At 31.2% G+C, this 19,492-nt stretch overlaps 2 protein-coding genes across 10 annotated transcripts in view; both read right to left on the bottom strand.

The window, feature by feature from the left end:
- LOC115890721 (transient receptor potential cation channel protein painless-like) overlaps positions 1 to 3,083 on the bottom strand; it is a 30,675-nt gene extending 27,592 nt beyond the window's left edge. Inside the window, exon 1 of the mRNA XM_030911024.1 lies at positions 2,681 to 3,083. The gene's annotated coding sequence lies outside the window, so the exon portion shown is untranslated. The remainder of the gene's footprint in view (positions 1 to 2,680) is intronic.
- Positions 3,084 to 11,340: 8,257 nt separating this feature from the next.
- The window catches only part of LOC115890724 (outer dense fiber protein 3-like), a 41,023-nt gene continuing 32,871 nt past the window's right edge, over positions 11,341 to 19,492 (bottom strand). For 6 of the 9 annotated variants that reach the window (XR_004051685.1, XR_004051684.1, XR_004051687.1 and 3 more), the window contains 3 exons: positions 17,897 to 18,138; positions 15,438 to 15,627; positions 11,341 to 11,924 (listed from right to left, as the gene is read on the bottom strand). Coding sequence is in view for 3 of the 9 variants with exons in the window: in XM_030911027.1 (XP_030766887.1) it covers positions 11,856 to 11,924; positions 17,897 to 18,138 (311 nt within the window). In the remaining 6 variants the exon portion in view is untranslated. The remainder of the gene's footprint in view (positions 11,925 to 15,437; positions 15,628 to 17,896; positions 18,139 to 19,492) is intronic. The other 3 variants (XM_030911027.1, XM_030911028.1, XM_030911029.1) reach the window with 1 other exon arrangement.

Raw genomic sequence — 19,492 nt, 5'->3', positions numbered from 1 at the left:
CGATCATTTATGAAATTCATTTAAATTAACTAAATTATATATTTTTCTTGCATTTTAGCTTTTATTTATTACTTGTCAAAGATTAGATGTCAAAGAATTTAGATACGTTAATTTGACTTACCTGCTTCAGTAGCGTATCGGATGTTTGTGTTAATAAATACTTATTATAACTTATCTATTTTTATTAGAATTATATATTTTTATAACAATTTTAATAACTACCAACATTTATTCACAACGTAACATAAAACAACAAATTATTGAGTCTACCCCACGTCTACCCTACATCATAGTTTTACATTTTTTAAATACAATTAGAACGACACTGATAAACCGAAATTTAAGTCGGCCATATTTGAGGCCCATCGCGGTGTACCTAAGATTTTTGATATGCTCCTTCCTTAGTCTTCTTATTCAAAGATAAATCACGTCGCAAAAATTAATACTTTTGTGACGTTTGAAAAATAATATATTTGTTTCTGATTTAAAATTTAATTTTCGGGCATTTAAAATAATGTTTACTTATTATTATTTTTCAAAGTAATCCACTGTATTCACCACTTGAAAATTCGATCTACACACTCGGTATATAGAAGTTCTCGTTTGTCTGATATGGTACAGATGCTGCACAAAATGATTCTCCGTTTTTTTTTTATTATTTACAAACAAACACTGCTCAATGTGGCCTCATTTAAATTGGATGACATCATAATATTGTGGCAATTTAGCTCCTGTATATCAGCTTTAAACCATTTATTATTATTGTGCAAATTTAAGGACGTAGGTATAAAAAGGTCAAAATATTCGACTTTATGAATTTTTCAACAGGTTTAAGTGCATTGGAGTGCATACTGATAGTTTAATACGTTTAGAAAGTATAAAGCTATTTAATTTTACATTAAGACTGGTAAGTACCAACAATAATTGAAAAACCTTACCTTAGATTGTTATCCCATAATTTTGTCAATGTCAAATTATATTTTCTAAACGTTAGACTTTTGCCTCATTCGACCATTTTTAAATTACAGAAATACATTTTGCGGACACTAAGCGTAGGCACTATAACGCAGTAGTGTAAACAGCACAACAAATTACATTTGACAATGATAAAATCACAGATTGACAACTTAAGGTATCTTGACATTTGATTGGTTCAATTGTATAATTAAAATCGGCCTGTCCAAAATTGTTCAAATTTGGCATATGTGTATTCAGCATAGGAGACCTTAAAAAACTCATCTTTACGAGTTAACGGCAAAATTAACAAAGTAGCCAATATATAACAGTTCAAAATTTGCATGGGATTTCCTATGTTACCACCCGGTATATATTTTTGATACGGTTTATCATATTTTTTAATATTTATTCGTTAAAAAATACTAAACTTGATATTATATCCCCCTTTATTTTTATTTTTTGACTTATCTTTTACTTCAATCATATTTTTATATTTATTTTATATAAATCCATCATAAAAAAAACATAAGCGTTTTACTGCATATACAGGGTAGTCCGAAAATATGTCCTAAAATGCTTAGTTTCGGAGATACAGGGTGTAGTAGATTCATTTTTATTTCGATTTTTTCCAAATAGTTTATGAAGTAATGTCAATATTTGGATGAAAATTGGTGCGTAGGAGTTGTTTTACATCTCGAGAACCATTATTCGTAGCGATTTTTACCAAGAAACATTTTTTACGTAAAAAAGTCGTAAATGTATATTTTTTTACTCAGTAGTTTTATACAGGTACGGACGAAAAGTTATTACTCTTCAAAACAGTTAAAACGCATGTATGTGGCGCCCCCTACAAATAGGAGTCATATTGACATCAAAATCAAATTTCTCATGTCAAAAAACTCCCAGATACCAATTTTCAGCCAAATATGACCGTTACTTCAGAAATTATTTGGAAAAAATCGAAATAAAAATGAAACTTCTACACCCTGTATCTCCGAAACTAAGCATTTTAGGACATACATTTATACGAACTTTTTTACTTATTTTTATCTGCAGAATATGCTGCCGAGGTTTCGGGAATACAGTTCGGACCACCCCGTATATTTTTTTAGGAATAGGAATATATGGCTGTGATTATTCTTAGTCCATTTTTATTTCAATATTTTTCAATTTTTGTATATAAAATTCGAAGACACATATAAGAAATATTTATTCGTTAAAAAATACTAAACTTCATAATATTATATCTACTTAGGTACTTGAAAATTGCAGTACAGTATTTGTTTTTATTTTTTGACTTATCTTTTACTTGAATCATATTTTTATATTTATTTTATATAAATCCATCATAAAAAAACCAAATATAAGCGTATTACTATATATATTTTTTTAAATACTCTTTAAAAATTTTGTCTATTTTTTTACAGGAATAGAAATATATTTAAGATGGCTGTGATAATTCTTAGTCCATTTTTATTGCAATATTTTTCCATTTTTGTATATAAAAATTGAAGAGGATTATTTGTTACTACATATATACTAAATAATATTATATAGATTTTTAGTGGTATCAAGCAAAGTAGATCTGTATGTAAGAAAAAAAGAACATAATTTAAAAATAAAGGAAAATGTTTTTTTCTTTGTTAAACATAATATTCGTCGTAATCACCAAAAAACCTTGACATCATCTTAAGAGAGCCTCGGGCTATATTTTGACACTTACCACTCCAAAAAAAAACAGGCTTAATCCAAAAACAACCACTTGCTTGCCACTTTTTAATTTTACTTTTTTCCGTCACTCCTGAAGAAATAACGAAAATACACAATTATAAAGCACCCAACACTGTATTTTTCGAATTTTTGAGTCAGTTACGCCATAGTGTTACGAATACGCGCGTCAGACACTTACTTATGGGAATGGTAGACAGGAAAGTTAGGTATATTTGCAGGAAGATATTTAGCAGCGCCAGCAGTATAACTGCTGCGCGGTATACTGCAGCGATACCGAGCGTTCGCTGTTAACAAACATTATTAAACAATCATTTACCATCGATTCCATTTTCGGAAAATGTAAATGAAACGTGGACGTGGGCTTCTGGCTCTGAATATCGTTTCGCCATTTTAGTCACTGCATGGTCTGTTTTTAAACAGACGATTATGTCAATTGAATAGGCAGGAAGAGTGCATTACTCATAATATATGTACTTTTATTCCATTTTAATTCTTAATTGAATAATAACTTTAACAAATAAAACCGTAAAATTGTGTTCTTGTTTTAAATGTTATATTAAACAATTATTGTGAAATGATAAAATGTAAAGAAATTTTAAACAGGGTTGTTCACCACATACGACACGGAGTATTGTCGCTAAACGATTAGATTTTTACAAATTGTAAAATTTGGGTTCGTTAAAGGACTATTAGAGCTACAATTTAAAACTATTTTTATAAGATACGGAGTGTTCCAAATAAATAAAAAAATATCAAAGTTGTATTTTTTTAAATGGAACACTCTGTATATTATTACATTTTTAGTTTCTACGATTAAAATAAAGATAAATTTGATTAAGGTTTATCACACTTAAACCGTACCGTTTTTGAATTATTTTCAATTTTGTGAAATTGCAGTAAAAATTTTAAGGCTTTTCATTTCTCAAAGGGTGTCAAAGTTTTTAATACTAAATATTTACTAAAGTTTATTTATGGATCATTTCTTGTGTTGCAATAATAAAATTAATACTACATCATACAGAGTTTCTAAAAGTTTTAAATAATTCCTAGCTTTAAACGGCAATAACTTCTTTAATTTAAATGGAACACAATACTTAGTGATGATTATTGTTAGTTCCCAGTAGTTAATATGCAGAAAAAAAATCGTGGGTGTTTGGGAAGGCTTGAAAGGAAACAATGTTTTTGCGACGTTTCGCGACTTTATTGTCGCTTCTTCAGGCACTATAGGAGAAGCAGTTTTTTAAAAAATATCAAAATAAGATTAACTTGGGTAAGTGGTCAGTTAATCTTATTTTGATATTTTTAAAAAACTTCCCAAACTCCGACGATTTTTTTTCTACAATACTTAGTTGTGTTAGTTAATAGATTATTCTAAATAAATGTGGATTTGAATCAGAAATCAGTATAATAATAACTTATGAAAATAAATGTCTCTGTTGTTATAAAAAAGCATTCGTCAAAAAATGAAATAAAATCTTTAAGGTATTACAAGCTGTGGTATTACTTTTTACCACACTGTATAATACACATACAAAATTCGGGTTTTTAGTAGTTGGAGCAATTATTATTAATCAACGCAAACAGTCAATTAATGTAGTTTCGTAGTTTAAATACTGGAATCATATTAACTGGTTCTTTTTACCTAACAAATATTTAACTTACTATAAAGGTAATATTAGTATCTGTACTCTTTAAAAATTTGATACATCTTTAAAAATAATCTAAAATGTCAATATTCCATAGGTATATTGATAAATGAGGTTTAAATTATAAGAAAATGCATTTTCTACGAAAACTTGAAGAGATAGATAAGAAATGGTATAATACAATTTGATAAAGAATTCAATTTTGCATCTGATTTTCGTTAAATATACAGGATGTTCCATTTAAATTAAACAACTTATTGACGTTTAAAGCAAGTAATTATTTAAGATAAAGTTTTAGACACTCTGTATAAGGTAGTATAATTTGTATTATTGCAACACAAAATTTGGTAAATTATAAACTTCAGTACAATATTTGGTTTTAAAAACTTAAATACGCTAGAGAAAAATAAAATTATTACTGTATTTTGACAAAAACCTAAATATTTCGAAAACGGTAAGATTAAAATGCGGTAAACCTTAATCAAATTTACCTTTATTTTAATCGTAGAAACTAAAAATGTAATAATATACAGGGTGTTCCATTTAAAAATACAACTTTGATATTTTTTATTTATTTGGGACACTCTGTATCTTGTGAAAATATTTTTAAATTGTAGCTCTAATAGTCCTTCAACGAACCCAAAACTTACAATTTGTAAATTAAAAATTGTGAACAACCCTGAATAAATTGATTTCGCTATTGCAAAAATCGAAACGCAAATATCTTGAAAACCGTTCACCTTTTAGAACTAAACCAAGCGCACCTGTTTTACGTAAAAAAGTTCTAGCTTTTTCTATTATTTGTTGAAATTACTCTACCCATAAGGATAAAAGAAGTACCACCAGTAGTAATCTCTACCCTAATAGAAAGTGCCCTTTTTCAGGACCGTCACGGAATCTTTCACAATCGCCATTCGTTTTACCATTAAATTGTGTGTAAAAGTACTAAATTTCAAGAATAAATGGTTTATCAATGTTCTTTATCATTTTTTTAACCTTTCTTCGGGAAGCATTTTAGGACATTTTAGGAACTTTTTGTTTTATTTTTATCTGTAGAATCACCCTTGGTGAGTTAGATACACTATTTTTGACACCCTCTATATATGAAGTTAAGAATTCTATTTAAGTCCTAAAAATCAAAAAGGGAATTCTTCTATGGTATTTTTCTATGGTAGTACGATTCAGTTTTCATTTTTTGATCGGTTGTTATTAGCTTTGTTCGGGTTCTTGTTATTACCGATTCTGAACCGTCCTAGACCTCTGCAGCGCATGCGCAAATGAAATAATGTCTTTATATTTCCTTCTGCGCATACGCATCACAGTTCTAGGACGGTTCAGAATCGGTAATAAGAGAAACCCGAAGTAAGCTATTGTTAGAATTTTCATTAACGTCATATTTTTTGCTGTTTTAAAATGTTAAAGAAGTACAACAATTATTTAGTTCCATGCTATACAGGGCGAGTCTTAAATAAGTGCAAATATTTTTAGGGGTAGTATATTCCGATCCCACAAACACGTTTATGATTTTTTTCCCGAAAAAAAAGTTTTTTGGATTTTTTTTTAGTTTTTCGTTAAAAAATGGAAATTTGGAAAATTATGAACGGGATTAACCATTTTAGAATAAGTAATTTTTTTTATGAAGAATGCATTTTTCTCAAAATGTCAATAATAAAAAAGTGTTTCCTCTTGTAAAGACAATCCGGGGACATACTGTATAATGTGTAAATAATCTTGTATATAGCATGTTCATTCTGTATACAAGTGCAGCATTATCCGTAATATTAAACGTTAGATACTACAGCATACAATAACAAACAGGTACCTTACCTTATCACAAGAAAAATGCTGATTGAGAGAAGAATTTATTTCAGAGAAAGTTAATGCACCGAGAATTTATGATGTCACATCCGGTGTGTTACAAAACATGTCTCTCTGTTTCATATTTAAAAGAATATTAAGATCTATTACACGATTTAGATCTATAGGTTTACTTTCTTTCATCCAGCCATCTACAAGGTGGTCCGAACTGTATTTCGGGAAACATCGGCAGCATATTCTGCAGATAAAAATAAGTGAAAAAGTTCGTATAAATCCATGTCCTAAAATGCTTAGTTTCGGCGATACAGGTTGTGGAAGTTTTAGAATTTTTAGAATTTAGAATGAGTGGGAGGGGGGTTAATCACTTCGACCTTACAGATCCATTGTGTCCCCCTTTCTTGAATCATAACTCATCATACAGTCCCAGGGCTTTGACAAAAGCCAGTATCTGGGACGGTTTTATAGAGGGTAGTTCTCCATCTCCAATATCAGTCGTACCAAAATTCATGGCACGAATGGTTGTCGTCTCGGCGCACTCAGTGATGAGGTGTACTGGTGTTTCCCCATCTTCCCCACAGAATCTGCATTCGCCGTTTCTTCTTAGTTTCAATCTACTGAGGTGTTCGTTGAGGAGACAGTGTCCTGTTAAAAACCCCGTGACAATCCGAAGATTGTTCTTACTCAGACCCAGGAAGATCTGTGATTTTTCTTCATCATAAGCCCTCAGAAACTTCTTCGAGTGTCTTAGACCATTGGAAAATTTCCATTCCAGGTTGCGGATGGAATCTTCCAAGTTCTTGAGTTCCGCCTTGAGTTGGTTACCACTTGGAAAGCAGAACGGTTCTGGTTCAGTTAGTGGAGTGTTCGCTGCTTTCCTAGCTAGATTATTTGCTTTTTCATTGCCTTCTATCCCTTGGTGAGCAGGCACCCAGTGTAGGAGGACTTTGTTTTCTTTGCCTAATTTATTCAGCTTCTCTATGCATTCTTTGACCAATTTCGAATTGATTGATACTGAGTTGATCGCCTTTAACGCTGCTTGACTATCGATAAGATGGCTATTTCTTGTTTCCGATAGTTCCTATCTAAGATAAGTTGTACGCATCTCTCGATAGCGTAGATTTCTGCCTGTAGGATACTAGGGTAAGTGCCCATTGGTTCGGAGTAATTAGCTCTCGGCGCAAACACTCCGATCCCTGTTCCCGTATTGGTTTTGGAAGCATCAGTATACCAAGTTATGGTATGGTCTTTTAACTGCTGGGCAAGCGTTTCGCTCTTCCAATCCTTCTTATTGCTCAATACTACATTGACATGTTTGTCAAAGTTGTACGTTCTGGCATATCGTCCACTGGGAGTTGCAGGAGTGGTATTTCGTTTTTGAGGGTGTTCCAAAGCCCTGATCTGACAATTCTCCCAGTACTAATTCCGTTAGTGACCATTCTAATCATTGTCGCATTGGCATATCTACCAATGACAATGTGCAGTGGTGTTAGATCTAGAATGACCTCCATTGCTGCTGTTGGACAGGTTCTCATGGCTCCTGTGATGCAAACACATGCTAGTCTCTGGACTTTGCATAGAATTGGCCTTGTGGAAGTTAATTTTTATTTCAATTTTTTCCAAATGATTTCTGAATTTCTGCCAATATTTGGATGAAAATTGGCGTCTGGGAGTTCTTTGACATGAGAAATTTGATTTTGATGTTAATATGACTCCTATTATTGTTCTACCTACATGTGTTTTAACTGTTTTGAAGAGTAATAACTTTTTGTCCGTACCTGTATAAAACTACTGAGTGAAAAAATATAACTTTCCGTGATTTTTTACGTAAAATATGTCTCTTGGTAAAAATCGTTACGAGTAATGGTTCTCGAGATATTTGGAATCGAAATTAACAATACCTGTCATCATTGTCATAAATTAAACATGTTTACTAAATACTGTATGATCGAAAAAAACGGCGTCAGCGATGGCTATGCAATGAAGATCGCTGTCATTTTATATGTAAATTTATATGGGAAATGTTATTGATCGTCACTTCCCAGCCAACTGCACGCCGTTTTTTTTCGATCATACGATAGTTATTAGACTGAAACCATAAATTTGAAATGTTTTTGTGCCAAAAGTTCAACAAAAACTGTTTTATTATCATTTTTTCGAAGAAAAATTTTATGATTCATTTAAAAAAAAAGTTCCCAAATTTTTGAGTTGTTTGTAGCGATTTATACCAAAAGACGTTTTTTACGTAAAATATCACGGAAATTTATATTTTTTCACTCAGTAGTTTTATATAGGTTTGGACGAAAAGTTATTACTTTTCAAAACAGTTAAAACACATGTAGGTGGCGCCCCCTATACATAGGAGTCATATTGACATCAAAATCAAATTTATCATGTCAAAAAACTCCCAGACACCAATTTTTATCCAAATATTGGCGCTACTTCAGAAATTATTCGGAAAAAATCGAATAATAAATTAAACTTCTACACCCTGTATCTCCGAAACTAACAGCGCTTTCAGATGGAGCGGACCGTCCGCGTGTTTTTATATTAATGTGTTTATGTATATGGCCGTCATCCGGACGGAGCATACGCAACCCATGTGAAATTGTTCATACTCATGGTTGTGCTCATGGTATACTTGCTCGAAGTCGCGGACGGTCCGCGCGGACGCTCCGCTCCATCTGAAAGCGCCGTAAGCATTTTAGGACATATACGAACTTTTTACTTATTTTTATCTGCAGAATATATTGCCGAAGTTTGCGGAATACAGTTCGGACCACCTGTACATTTAAAAAAAACGAAGATAAAATTTATTTTATATTTTTGAGAAATTTTGGCGTAGAATTTTTGAACACCCTGCAAGAGTTAAGATTACAATATTTATAGCAAAGTAAGTACAGGTCACCTAAAGTAAATACCAAATATAGTTTTGTCTTTAGGACAAATCTCTTTATTTTTAATCTTTTTTTAAAGAACGCATGAAAAATATAGATTTTTTATTTATTTATTAATATCTCCGAAACTATCGACATATCTTAGGAACTTATATCTTAGGATTATGGTAAAGTGATCTGAAAGGAAGTCAAAAATCAATAATATACAGGGTGTTCCATAAAAAAATCATCCCGAACTACCACACTTTTTGAGCCATCCTATAAAAGTTAAAATCTTTTTTTGAAATACATCCTAGTGGATATATACTTTAGGTTACCAAACCAAACTTAAACAAAATTCCGACGTTTTTTATTCTAGGAGCTATAGATGCTCGACCCACTTTTGCCGGACCCTGTATATATCCGACAATTGTTTACGGGGATAGAGCGATATACAATATTCCCGTAAAATATTGGAAATATGTCTTTACTAATTTATATATATATATATTTTTTTTAATTTATCTTTTTTTATATCTTTTTCTTGCAGTGGCGAAATACTCATATAGGATTTTTTGGAGAAATATATCTTTAGTTACACAAAGGATGTAAAAACTATTTACTACTTTTAATTTTTTAGATTGTTTAAAAAGTAATCGCCAGAATGGTGACAAAATTGCGTTATATATTTTTTTGAAATGACAAAAGTGCATAAAGATTTTTTATCTCCGAGTGCGTGGTAATATATAATATATATTATGGCGAATGCGCCAGGTAATATTTTGTTTCTATACCCAAGTAGCATGTTCACGACTTGCGACCACATGTTTACTAAACACAACGTTGGATTAATTACAAAAAATAGTTAGCTCCCTATCTTGGGTATTAAAATAAATTTAAACGTTTTTATAACGTTGTGCCGACGTTGGATTAGTACTACAGCAAAGTAGAAGTTTCTGCGACGTCGAATAAACGTTGTCTTGTAACCTTTTTTGCTTAAGTGATCTTTAGGTGATTCGGACAACGTAGTTACAACGTTGAACAATATAGAGTTTTCCAACGTCAGTTTCAGGACCTATTCCAACGTTATGCAAACGTCGTCTGTTTTACTAATTCCAACGTTGCTTAGATTTCGTTATTCTTACGTTGGTAGGACGTCGAGTCACTACCTTTTTGCAACTGTATTGAACCATAACCTTAAATCTTAAATTTTCACTTCATTGTTCTGTTCAGTCAAACAGTTCAGTGCTGTTTTTGTTTTTATAAAAAAAACTTAATTAAAATGGGACATAAGAAAGGTACATATAAAACTAAATTTAAATATACATCGACATATAATACCGATAGTTTATCCACTCCCTCGTTTATTTAGATTATAGAGGGCGGCACAAGCTAGACTCTAGGATGACTAAATTAGGCAATCTTGCGACTAGTATACTACCTGTTAAGGCCGAACTGCAACTTTATTAGTCCAGTATGCGACTACTCGAACTACTCCATCTTAATCTCCAAAACAACAAAGTGAAAGCCGCCATGTTGTTAAATAAGAAAACGTTTCGTTACTAAAATAGCAATTCCTGCTTTTTGAATACATTAACTTGAAATATTTGACCCTAAAAAACACGCGGAAACAATTTTTTCGACTGCGAATAAATTATTCTCATTTTACTAAAAAAAAATTCAAGAAAATTTTTAAAACTTCTTTAATTTTAAGGCCCATTAGTATTTTTCAAAGTAGAAACAATACATTTATCAATAAAGTTGTTTGCGTTTAACTTTTTTGCCTTGGTTAAAGTGTTTCAATAATTATGATCTTCAAACATCCTCCACACTTAAATACTTTTATTTTGTTTTCCTTCACTGCCATCTGACATATGTCTCTAACTAAATCATAAAAATAATATTTTTACTATAATTATCCCAATTTAGGATAAAACGCGACTTAGACGCCATATTAGTTTTGTATTTCTGTGAATTAGGATTTTAAACAACGTTGCAGTTTGTACTAAATTAGACTTCTAGCCAACGTCGGTATCCAACGTCGTTTCGACCCAAAAATTATTCTCCAAACTAGTGCAGACTAGGGTTGGTACGAGGTTGTGCCGACGTTGCGCTACGACGTTTGGTCGCGTGACACAACGTTGTCCCGACGTCCAAATGCTGCTTGGGTATTATATACATATGTATTTTATCTTTAAAAATACTATTAAACAGTTTTTACATAGATTTTAGATATATTTTTATAGTAGTTAAGTTGGTAAAATGGTAAAGGTGTTATATTATTAGTTTTTCGGACTTAAATTAAAAATACCAAGAATTTTTAAATATTTTATTCAAACTAAACGGCATTAACATTGTGTAAATTATCTGAAACAAGTAAAGTAAAACATTGCTTGTGTCCGAGAAGCTTGCCTATTTATGATTAATAAGCAATTTTTATTGTTGGGACGTTCTGTTAAAATAACTCTTTGTTTTCGGATTTTTATAGAGTATTACAACTATTTTTTTTAATTTTTTGTAAGCTGACTTACATATATTTTTATCTTTTTTTTTTGTTCCAAACAGGTTAATTTAACAAAACTGATCTAGGAAATTGTTAATACAGTATTTACGTATTTATGAAGCGTAGAAATTATTCACAGTAGCGAGAACTATTTTTTAAACCTATTCTATAAAAAATTAAGGGAATAAGTTACTCTTCCCTACGACGTACCATCTTATAAAAATACAAAAATTCTGTGTCTTTTCCTTTTTGTTGTTGTTTAATAAATTAAGACTACAGTCGACTCGTTATATCAGCTATCTTCGTTTGATTTGACCTCTTTAGATTTTAGTAGTGTTCGGCATATTGAGAATGTCTGATTCCAAAACTGTGGGCTGGAGGGTATTCTAACACAACCTAAAAATTGGAAAATAAATAAGTTCATCGGAAGTTTAACAGTTTATTGAAAATTGAATTTAACTTCAAATCACGAAAAATTTCATTTCCAACTGTACAGGGTGGGTCAAATTCGACGTTTTTAAATGGAAACACCCTTTTCTATAGGAGATAGACAAAAACTAATATCGGTGTCTGGAGCTCAATTTTTGTCAAAAACATGATGGTGAAAACCGCATATCGATCTGTTACCGTTTCGGAGTTACGGGGTGTTTTTTAAAAGTATGCATTTCAAGCAAATTGCTGTAACTTTTTTGCTATGGAAAATTTTGTATTTTTATGAAAACATTTCCAAACCACCTTTTTACGTAGAATTTAATGGTTTATGTATGTATTTTTTTAAATTAATAATTTAAGGATTATCAACAGAAAATTTGATTTTTTATATGGGACACCCTGTATATTTTTAATTTATTGAAAAGAATTTAAAATTACCTTTCCAAAAATATAACACACTTGATATTTTCCTCGATTCCTCTTCGAGATATTAGAGTATATAAAAATTCGCCCGCTTTAAATAAGTGGGCTTTGAACGGCACCGGCTGTAATGCAAAAAAATTCTAGCTGTGAGCATCAATTAAAACGAAAATGATATTTGCTATGAGAGATGCAGAATTTTATAACAATTTGAAATATATTTAACCAACATCAACACATTTAAACTATATCTAATAACAATAAAAATAAACAGCAAACCAAGACATGAGATTTTGCTACAGGTTTTCGACATATCGACCGTCTTCTGTTATGGACAGACGGGGCAGTTTTTGAACATTTGTCGCGGAATTCATTAACTCAGTAGGGGTGAAAGATGCCCTTTCATAACTGCTAAGTATTTCTAATTCTTGTCTAGATTATACGGAAGAATAAGGAACCTTTATTCTTCCGCAAATATATCCATAGGATTAAATCCATAAGGACTAAGTCAGGCGGTCTCGACAGTCTCGACGGCCAACGGCTGGGATCTTGGTTAGCTATTCAATTATTCTTGAAATTAGCTGCAAAAATTTGCTGATAACTTCAGCGTTCAGAGGCGGTGCGTCGTCTTGCTGGAAAAATATGTTTTCGAGTTCCATTAAAGGCATATCATCAATAAGGGGTCCAAAGCGTACTAGTTAAAAGTGGCTTTTAAAAAAAAACTTTTAAAAATTCTGTATTTCGAAGGGGATTATAATAAAATATCAAGTGTGCTATATTTATGGAAAGATAATTTTAAATTCTTTTCAGTTAATTAAAAATATAGAGGGTGTCCCAAATAAAAAATCAATTTTTCTGTTGATAACTCTTAAATTATTAATTTAAAAAAAATTATACTTAAACCATTAAATTCTACGTAAAAAGGTGCTTTGGAAATGTTTTCATAGAAATACAAAATTTTCCATAGCAAAAAAGTTACAGCGATTTATTAAAAATGCACATTTTTGAAAAACACCCCGTAACTCCGAAACGGTAACAGATATTAATGTGCGGTTTTCACCATCATGTTTTTGATGAAAATTGAGCTCCAGACACCGATATTAGTTTTCGTCTATTTCCTATAGAAAAGGATGTTTCCATTTAAAAGCGTCGAATTTGACCCACCCTGTACAGGGTGGCGCCTCTCATACGCCGCGGAACCTCCATGAAGAACGGTAGTTTATATCGAAATGACATTTTGGCAGCTTACATTGGCGGTTAACTGAAAGCATTTTATAAAAATATATAGAATTATACAGGGTGTCCCCAAAAAAAGTTACACATCAAAGTTGTTTTTTTTTCTAATGGAACACCTTATATATTAATTAATTTTCAGATTCTAGGAAAAAATAAAGGTTAGTTTTATTAAAGAAGCATATACCTAAAATCTAAGGATTTTGACATATTTCACATTTTGTGAAAATGAAGAGTAAATTTTAAATTTCGATAACAGCTACCTAAATTTTAGTTGACCTTGTATAACCTGATATTTAATTACAGTAAGCATTGTATGTTAAACCAAATTGAAATTTAACCCGAAAAGTTATACATGTTGAGACAAAATTAATATGTAACATTAGTCACTTTTAAAAGCAAGTTACTCCTTTATTTTAAATGGAACACCCAGTATATTATTCCCGGTGTTCAATGGGGAATTTATATATCTTCAAAATATTATTAAGGTTGCCTACCCCTCAGACAAAGATTTTCCTAGAGATTTTAATTTTTACAATTTTGCGTCAGTAGATCTTTATTATTTGAAAAAATCTAGGGGTGGCTGTGTGATATACCTTTTGTTAATTTCACAAAAATTAAAGAATGTAGAGTAAAATAACTCAACGGTAATAAAAAGATACGCCTTTTTTTAAAAAACATATTTTAAATATTATACAATAAAAACTAGATATAAACCTATAATAATGTGACACATATTAGCTAGATGAAATCAAATGTTCACAATGCTTCCTTTCTTGTTAACTGCATAAAATGATTGTTTTTTCAAAAAAATATTTTCATTTTAAAAGGCATATGTGGAGTTCTACCTCGAAAAGCAGCTACAATAATTTCTCTCATGTTGTCGATAATAAGGATAATAGTTAGTCGAGTTTTTTAAACACTGTCTTTAACATATCCCCATAAAAAAACAGACTAGATAAAATCAGGAGCATTTAAGTATTCTTTTAATTAACTAAATCATAATAGAATCATATCAATTCTCTCTGATGTAGGGTAAGTTTGCATTTTCGGCAAATTTCTGAGATTTCTTTTTTGTTTTAACTGACACAAAATGATAACTAGTTGTTAAAGTTGAACTAATTAGACAGTTATGTTGAAGTAACGTCAGACATATCACAGCCACCTAGATTTTATCAAATAATAAAGATTTACTTAGATGAAATCATGTAAATGAAAATATCTAGGAAAATCTTTGTTTGAGGGGTAGGCAATCTTAATAGCATCCTGAAGAGACATGAATTCTCCCTTGAATATCGGAATAATACACTGGGTGTTCCATTTAAAATAAAAGAGTAACGTGCTTTTAAACGTGACCAATGTTCAATATTAATTTTGTCTCACCCTGTATAACTTTTTGGATCAAGTTTTAATTTGATTTAAAGTACAATCGTTAATTTAACTAAATATTAGGCTATACCGTGTAAATTCCAATTTAGGTAGCATTTAAAAATTGTTCTTTATTTCTAGAAAATGTTAAATAGGTCAAAAACCTTACATTTTAGTCATATACTTCTCTTATAAAACTCACCTTTATTTGTCTTCCAGAATCCGAAAATCAATTAATATATAGAGTGTTCCATTACAAAAAAACACAAGTTTGATATGTAACTTCTTTTCGGGACACCCTGTAGAACTCTCTATATTTTTAATAAGTGCTCTGAATTAACCTACATATGCTCACAAAATTTCATTTTAATACAAACTATCGTTCTCCTTGGATCCTCCGCGGCGTATGAGAGGCGTCACCCTGTATTATTTGTTAGATTGATAAATACCACTTACCATTTAAAAGGATAAATGTTAGTAAAACAATTATATTTAACCATAGGTCCCTAGAAAATATTATTTGAAAGACGTGTTAGAAAAGCAAGCAAGTTTTATCTTTCTGAAGGAACATATTATAGGAGCCCAAATACGCAGAATGGCGTATGCCAAACGAATGGCTAGGAGCATGCCTTAAATGGGACACAACCTAAAAAAGATGTTAGTATGTGTGAGACTGTAGGAGTAATACAAATTTACATTCTAATATTTTCTTAAGAAGGCGATTGACCATCTTAATGATAAATAATTAAAAATAAAATAAATATTAGAATAAATTTTAACAACGCCAAAATTATTTAAAAATAAAAGAGGCTTTTTTAATACAATCTAATAAAAATAAATGTATTGCTCGTGCATCTGTAGATGTTAGTAATGTATGGCAATCGCTTCTTGATTTTAAAGAACATAACATAAATAAACATAACATACGTATTAAAAATAATCATACAGAAAGTTTGAGGCTTTTTGGTTTTGCCTTATTAAGTATTTGTTATCAGGTAGTAATAATTGTTAATTTTGAAGTTTAACTTGATATAATGTCATTTTAACAGAACGTCAACGGTTTTTGTAGACGTACCTGTTAAAAACCTTTGAATAAGAAGACTAAGGAAGGAGCATAATGCTATCCATGTATTCATGCATGGTGGGCGGAAAAGCCACCATAAAAGCTTTCTAGGGTGGGGATCCTTGACAGTTCTGTTTGACGATTCATTTGACACATTTGAATTTGATTTGAAATTTTGTGGATTTGTCAGTCTTTACGGAACTTATTTTATGTTATTTATTATTTATTCTACTACTGATAGTTTTATAAAGGTAGTAAATCTAGATGGAAATTGTGGCAGAACTTAAATTAACAGTGACGCTATCGCGATTTATCGAAAAAGACTCTAAAATAGTTGGTTGTGTAGCGTGCGGTAGATCTCGGCAAAAATTGAGTGAAATAATGGAACAACTTTTCGCTAGTAAGTGACTATATAATATACATACGTGTAGTAAACCGATCATTTATGAAATTCACTTAAATTAACTAAATTATATATTTTTCTTGCATTTTAGCTTTTATTTATTACTTGTCAAAGATTAGATGTCAAAGAATTTAGATACGTTAATTTGACTTACCTGCTTCAATAGCGTATCGGATGTTTGTGTTAATAAATACTTATTATAACTTATCTATTTTTATTAGAATTATATATTTTTATAACAATTTTAATAACTACCAACATTTATTTACAACGTAAAATAAAACAACAAATTATTGAGTCTACCCCACGTCTACCCTACATCATAGTTTTACATTTTTTAAATAAAATTAGAACGACACTGATAAACCGGAATTTAAGTCGGCCATATTTGAGGCCCATCGCGGTGTACCTAAGATTTTTGATATGCTCCTTCCTTAGTCTTCTTATTCAAAGTTAAAAACTAAAGTGTTCTCGAAGAGTTGAATTTAAATATTTTAAATAGTTTTTTTCTTTATTCTTTGTATGTTTTTGCTTCCGACGACGGAAAGAGATAAACTTTCCGAAACGTTAAGCATTTGTTTATTCGTTAGGCAAATTTGTATATCTGTAAACCTAACTTCTGACAAGTTGTTTCCGTTTGGATTAACGCCAGCAGTGTTTACAAAAAATAACTATTTTATTTTGTAGATTTTCTTGCAATGGCGAAATACCCATATATGATTTTTTGGAGAGATGAATCCGTCACATAGGTATAGACATTTTTTACATCTTAATGATAGAGCAACTTATTTTTTCTTTGAATCTGGTAGACAAAGATTCAACAAAGAGAGAACACAACATAGTATAATAAATCATAGTGCATCAGCTCCTAAAGAAAGGCCATCTCACACTTATCCACTCAGGAACGCGGAGCAAGATCTTTATCTACCTACCTCACGCTCAGAGTTAGTTAAAAGTTCAATATTATACAACTCGAAAAAAATAACCAATCACCTGCCATTTGAAATCAAATCTATAACATCATTTTCTTCATTTCGCAAAGCATTGAAATCTTATTTACTAGACGAGGCTTTCTACGCCGTAAATGACTTATATTTTGATAATCGAATTTGATATTGTAAACACTGGTCTAATGTTTGATATTACTATATTTACCAATGATATCGAGGTAAATTTATCTAGAGGTCATTGATATTTAGTATAAACTTACTAAATATTTTTGAACTTATTTTTATTTTTTTGTTCTTTGACATTGTAAACATTTATAAATGTTTATTTTAAACAATAAGACTGACAATGTTATTTGTATAATGTTTTGTATTATCTTTTGTCTGTTTTTTTACTTTACCTTTATCTACAAATTGTAATTTTTTTTGAGAATAAAGGCATTAATTTAATTTATTTATTTAATATTTAGAAGACACCAAGAAGCTTAACAGCGCAACCTACTTTTTCTGGAGAATATACCCCTGGTCCAGGAATAGTGTCATCTTTAGGAATATTTATTCTTCCACTGATTGTATAGGCTGGAGAGTGTACTTTATAATTTTCTGGATCAACGTTATTGTACTGCCCCGGACCTGGATTCTTTACTCTCTCATCGATAGGTTCTTTGTTTCTTCCAGAGATGGTGTACGCTGGGGCTCCTTTTATGTCTCCCACAACTGATGGTATGTTGTACACGTTTGGCGCTAAAATAATAAAAATCGTTTTAAAAAATTATACCGTTGATGTACGATTCGGTTAGTAACTACTCGAATTTTCAAAATTGCTTAATTAATTAATTAAAGTTTGCATTTAAATTTCATTTTGTTGTTAGCTGATTTCCACTGAAGTAGTTTTATCATACCATTTTTGCCGTTAGATTGAACTTACAAAGTATCATATTTCCAGGGAACTTTTTTACCAAGTTAAAAAAATAGTTCAATAATAGATATTTACGATACAAGTGAGTTAAGAGCATCATTAAGATATGCGTGTGAAAGTTGCACGAGTGCGTAACACGAGTTGTGTAACCCTACAAGTATCATAATGGAGTTAATTCGTGTGTATTGTACAATATTTTATCTACGTCTAACTATAAAAACATACAATGAATTTTAAAAAGTATTGTACTTAACTTAATACCTTTGTTCAAATAACACCATGCATGGCAATGTCAATATGTCAGTAAATAATATTGATGTCACTAGTTTAAAAAATGAGCGATTGGGAAAGTATTCCCTCTGATATTGAAGAAGAGGCATTCAGAGCCATTTCTGGATTGCTTCCAGCAAGATCGAAACAGAAGTATGAATATACATACTCTAAGTGTTTTCGAATCTGCCAGAAAGCACTCTGAATCACCTAACAACTTTAATAAACATGTCGTTCCAAAATGGTATTTTTCCAAAATGTCTTAAGACGGCAATAATCATTCCTCTGCACAAAGGAGGAGACAAAGATGAAGCTTCTAACTATCGCCCAATTGCACTCCTTCCAACGCTATCTAAGATCATAGAAAGGTTGGTTAAAAGAAGGCTGGTATCTTTTCTGTTTAAGTACAAAATACTTACTGAATATCAATTTGGATTTCTAAGCAACAAGTCCACAAATGACACTATGTTTTCCCTCCTTAATAAAGTTGACTCCAGCCTAAACAACCATCATTCTACAGCAACAATTTTCTGTGATTTTTCTAAGGCGTTCGATTGTGTAAGTCATAAGATCCTAATTAATAAACTGCAGCACTATGGGTTCAGGGATCATCTCTCGAATGGTTTAAGTCGTATCTGAGCAACAGAAGTCAACTTGTGAGGGTGGATACCACGTTGTCTTCTAGCAAGCCAATAGAATGTGGAGTACCACAAGGCTCAGTACTAGGCCCTATTTTGTTTCTTCTTTTTATTAACGACATTGCTAACAAAACACCAGTGGCAAAATATGTCTTTTTGCGGACGACAGTAGCTTCACTTGGAGCAACAAGGACATCACGGCACTTCATAGGATTATATCAAATGACTTAATCACCATTAAATCTTGGTGCGATTCGAACCTCCTGAGTCT

This window comes from Sitophilus oryzae, unplaced genomic scaffold, assembly GCF_002938485.1.
Source record: "Sitophilus oryzae breed Bouriz unplaced genomic scaffold, Soryzae_2.0 scaffold_909_pilon_pilon, whole genome shotgun sequence".
Taxonomy (NCBI): domain Eukaryota; kingdom Metazoa; phylum Arthropoda; class Insecta; order Coleoptera; family Curculionidae; genus Sitophilus; species Sitophilus oryzae.
The sequence above is the reverse complement of the archived record's forward strand: the minus strand, read 5'-3'. Positions and strand labels throughout refer to the sequence as shown.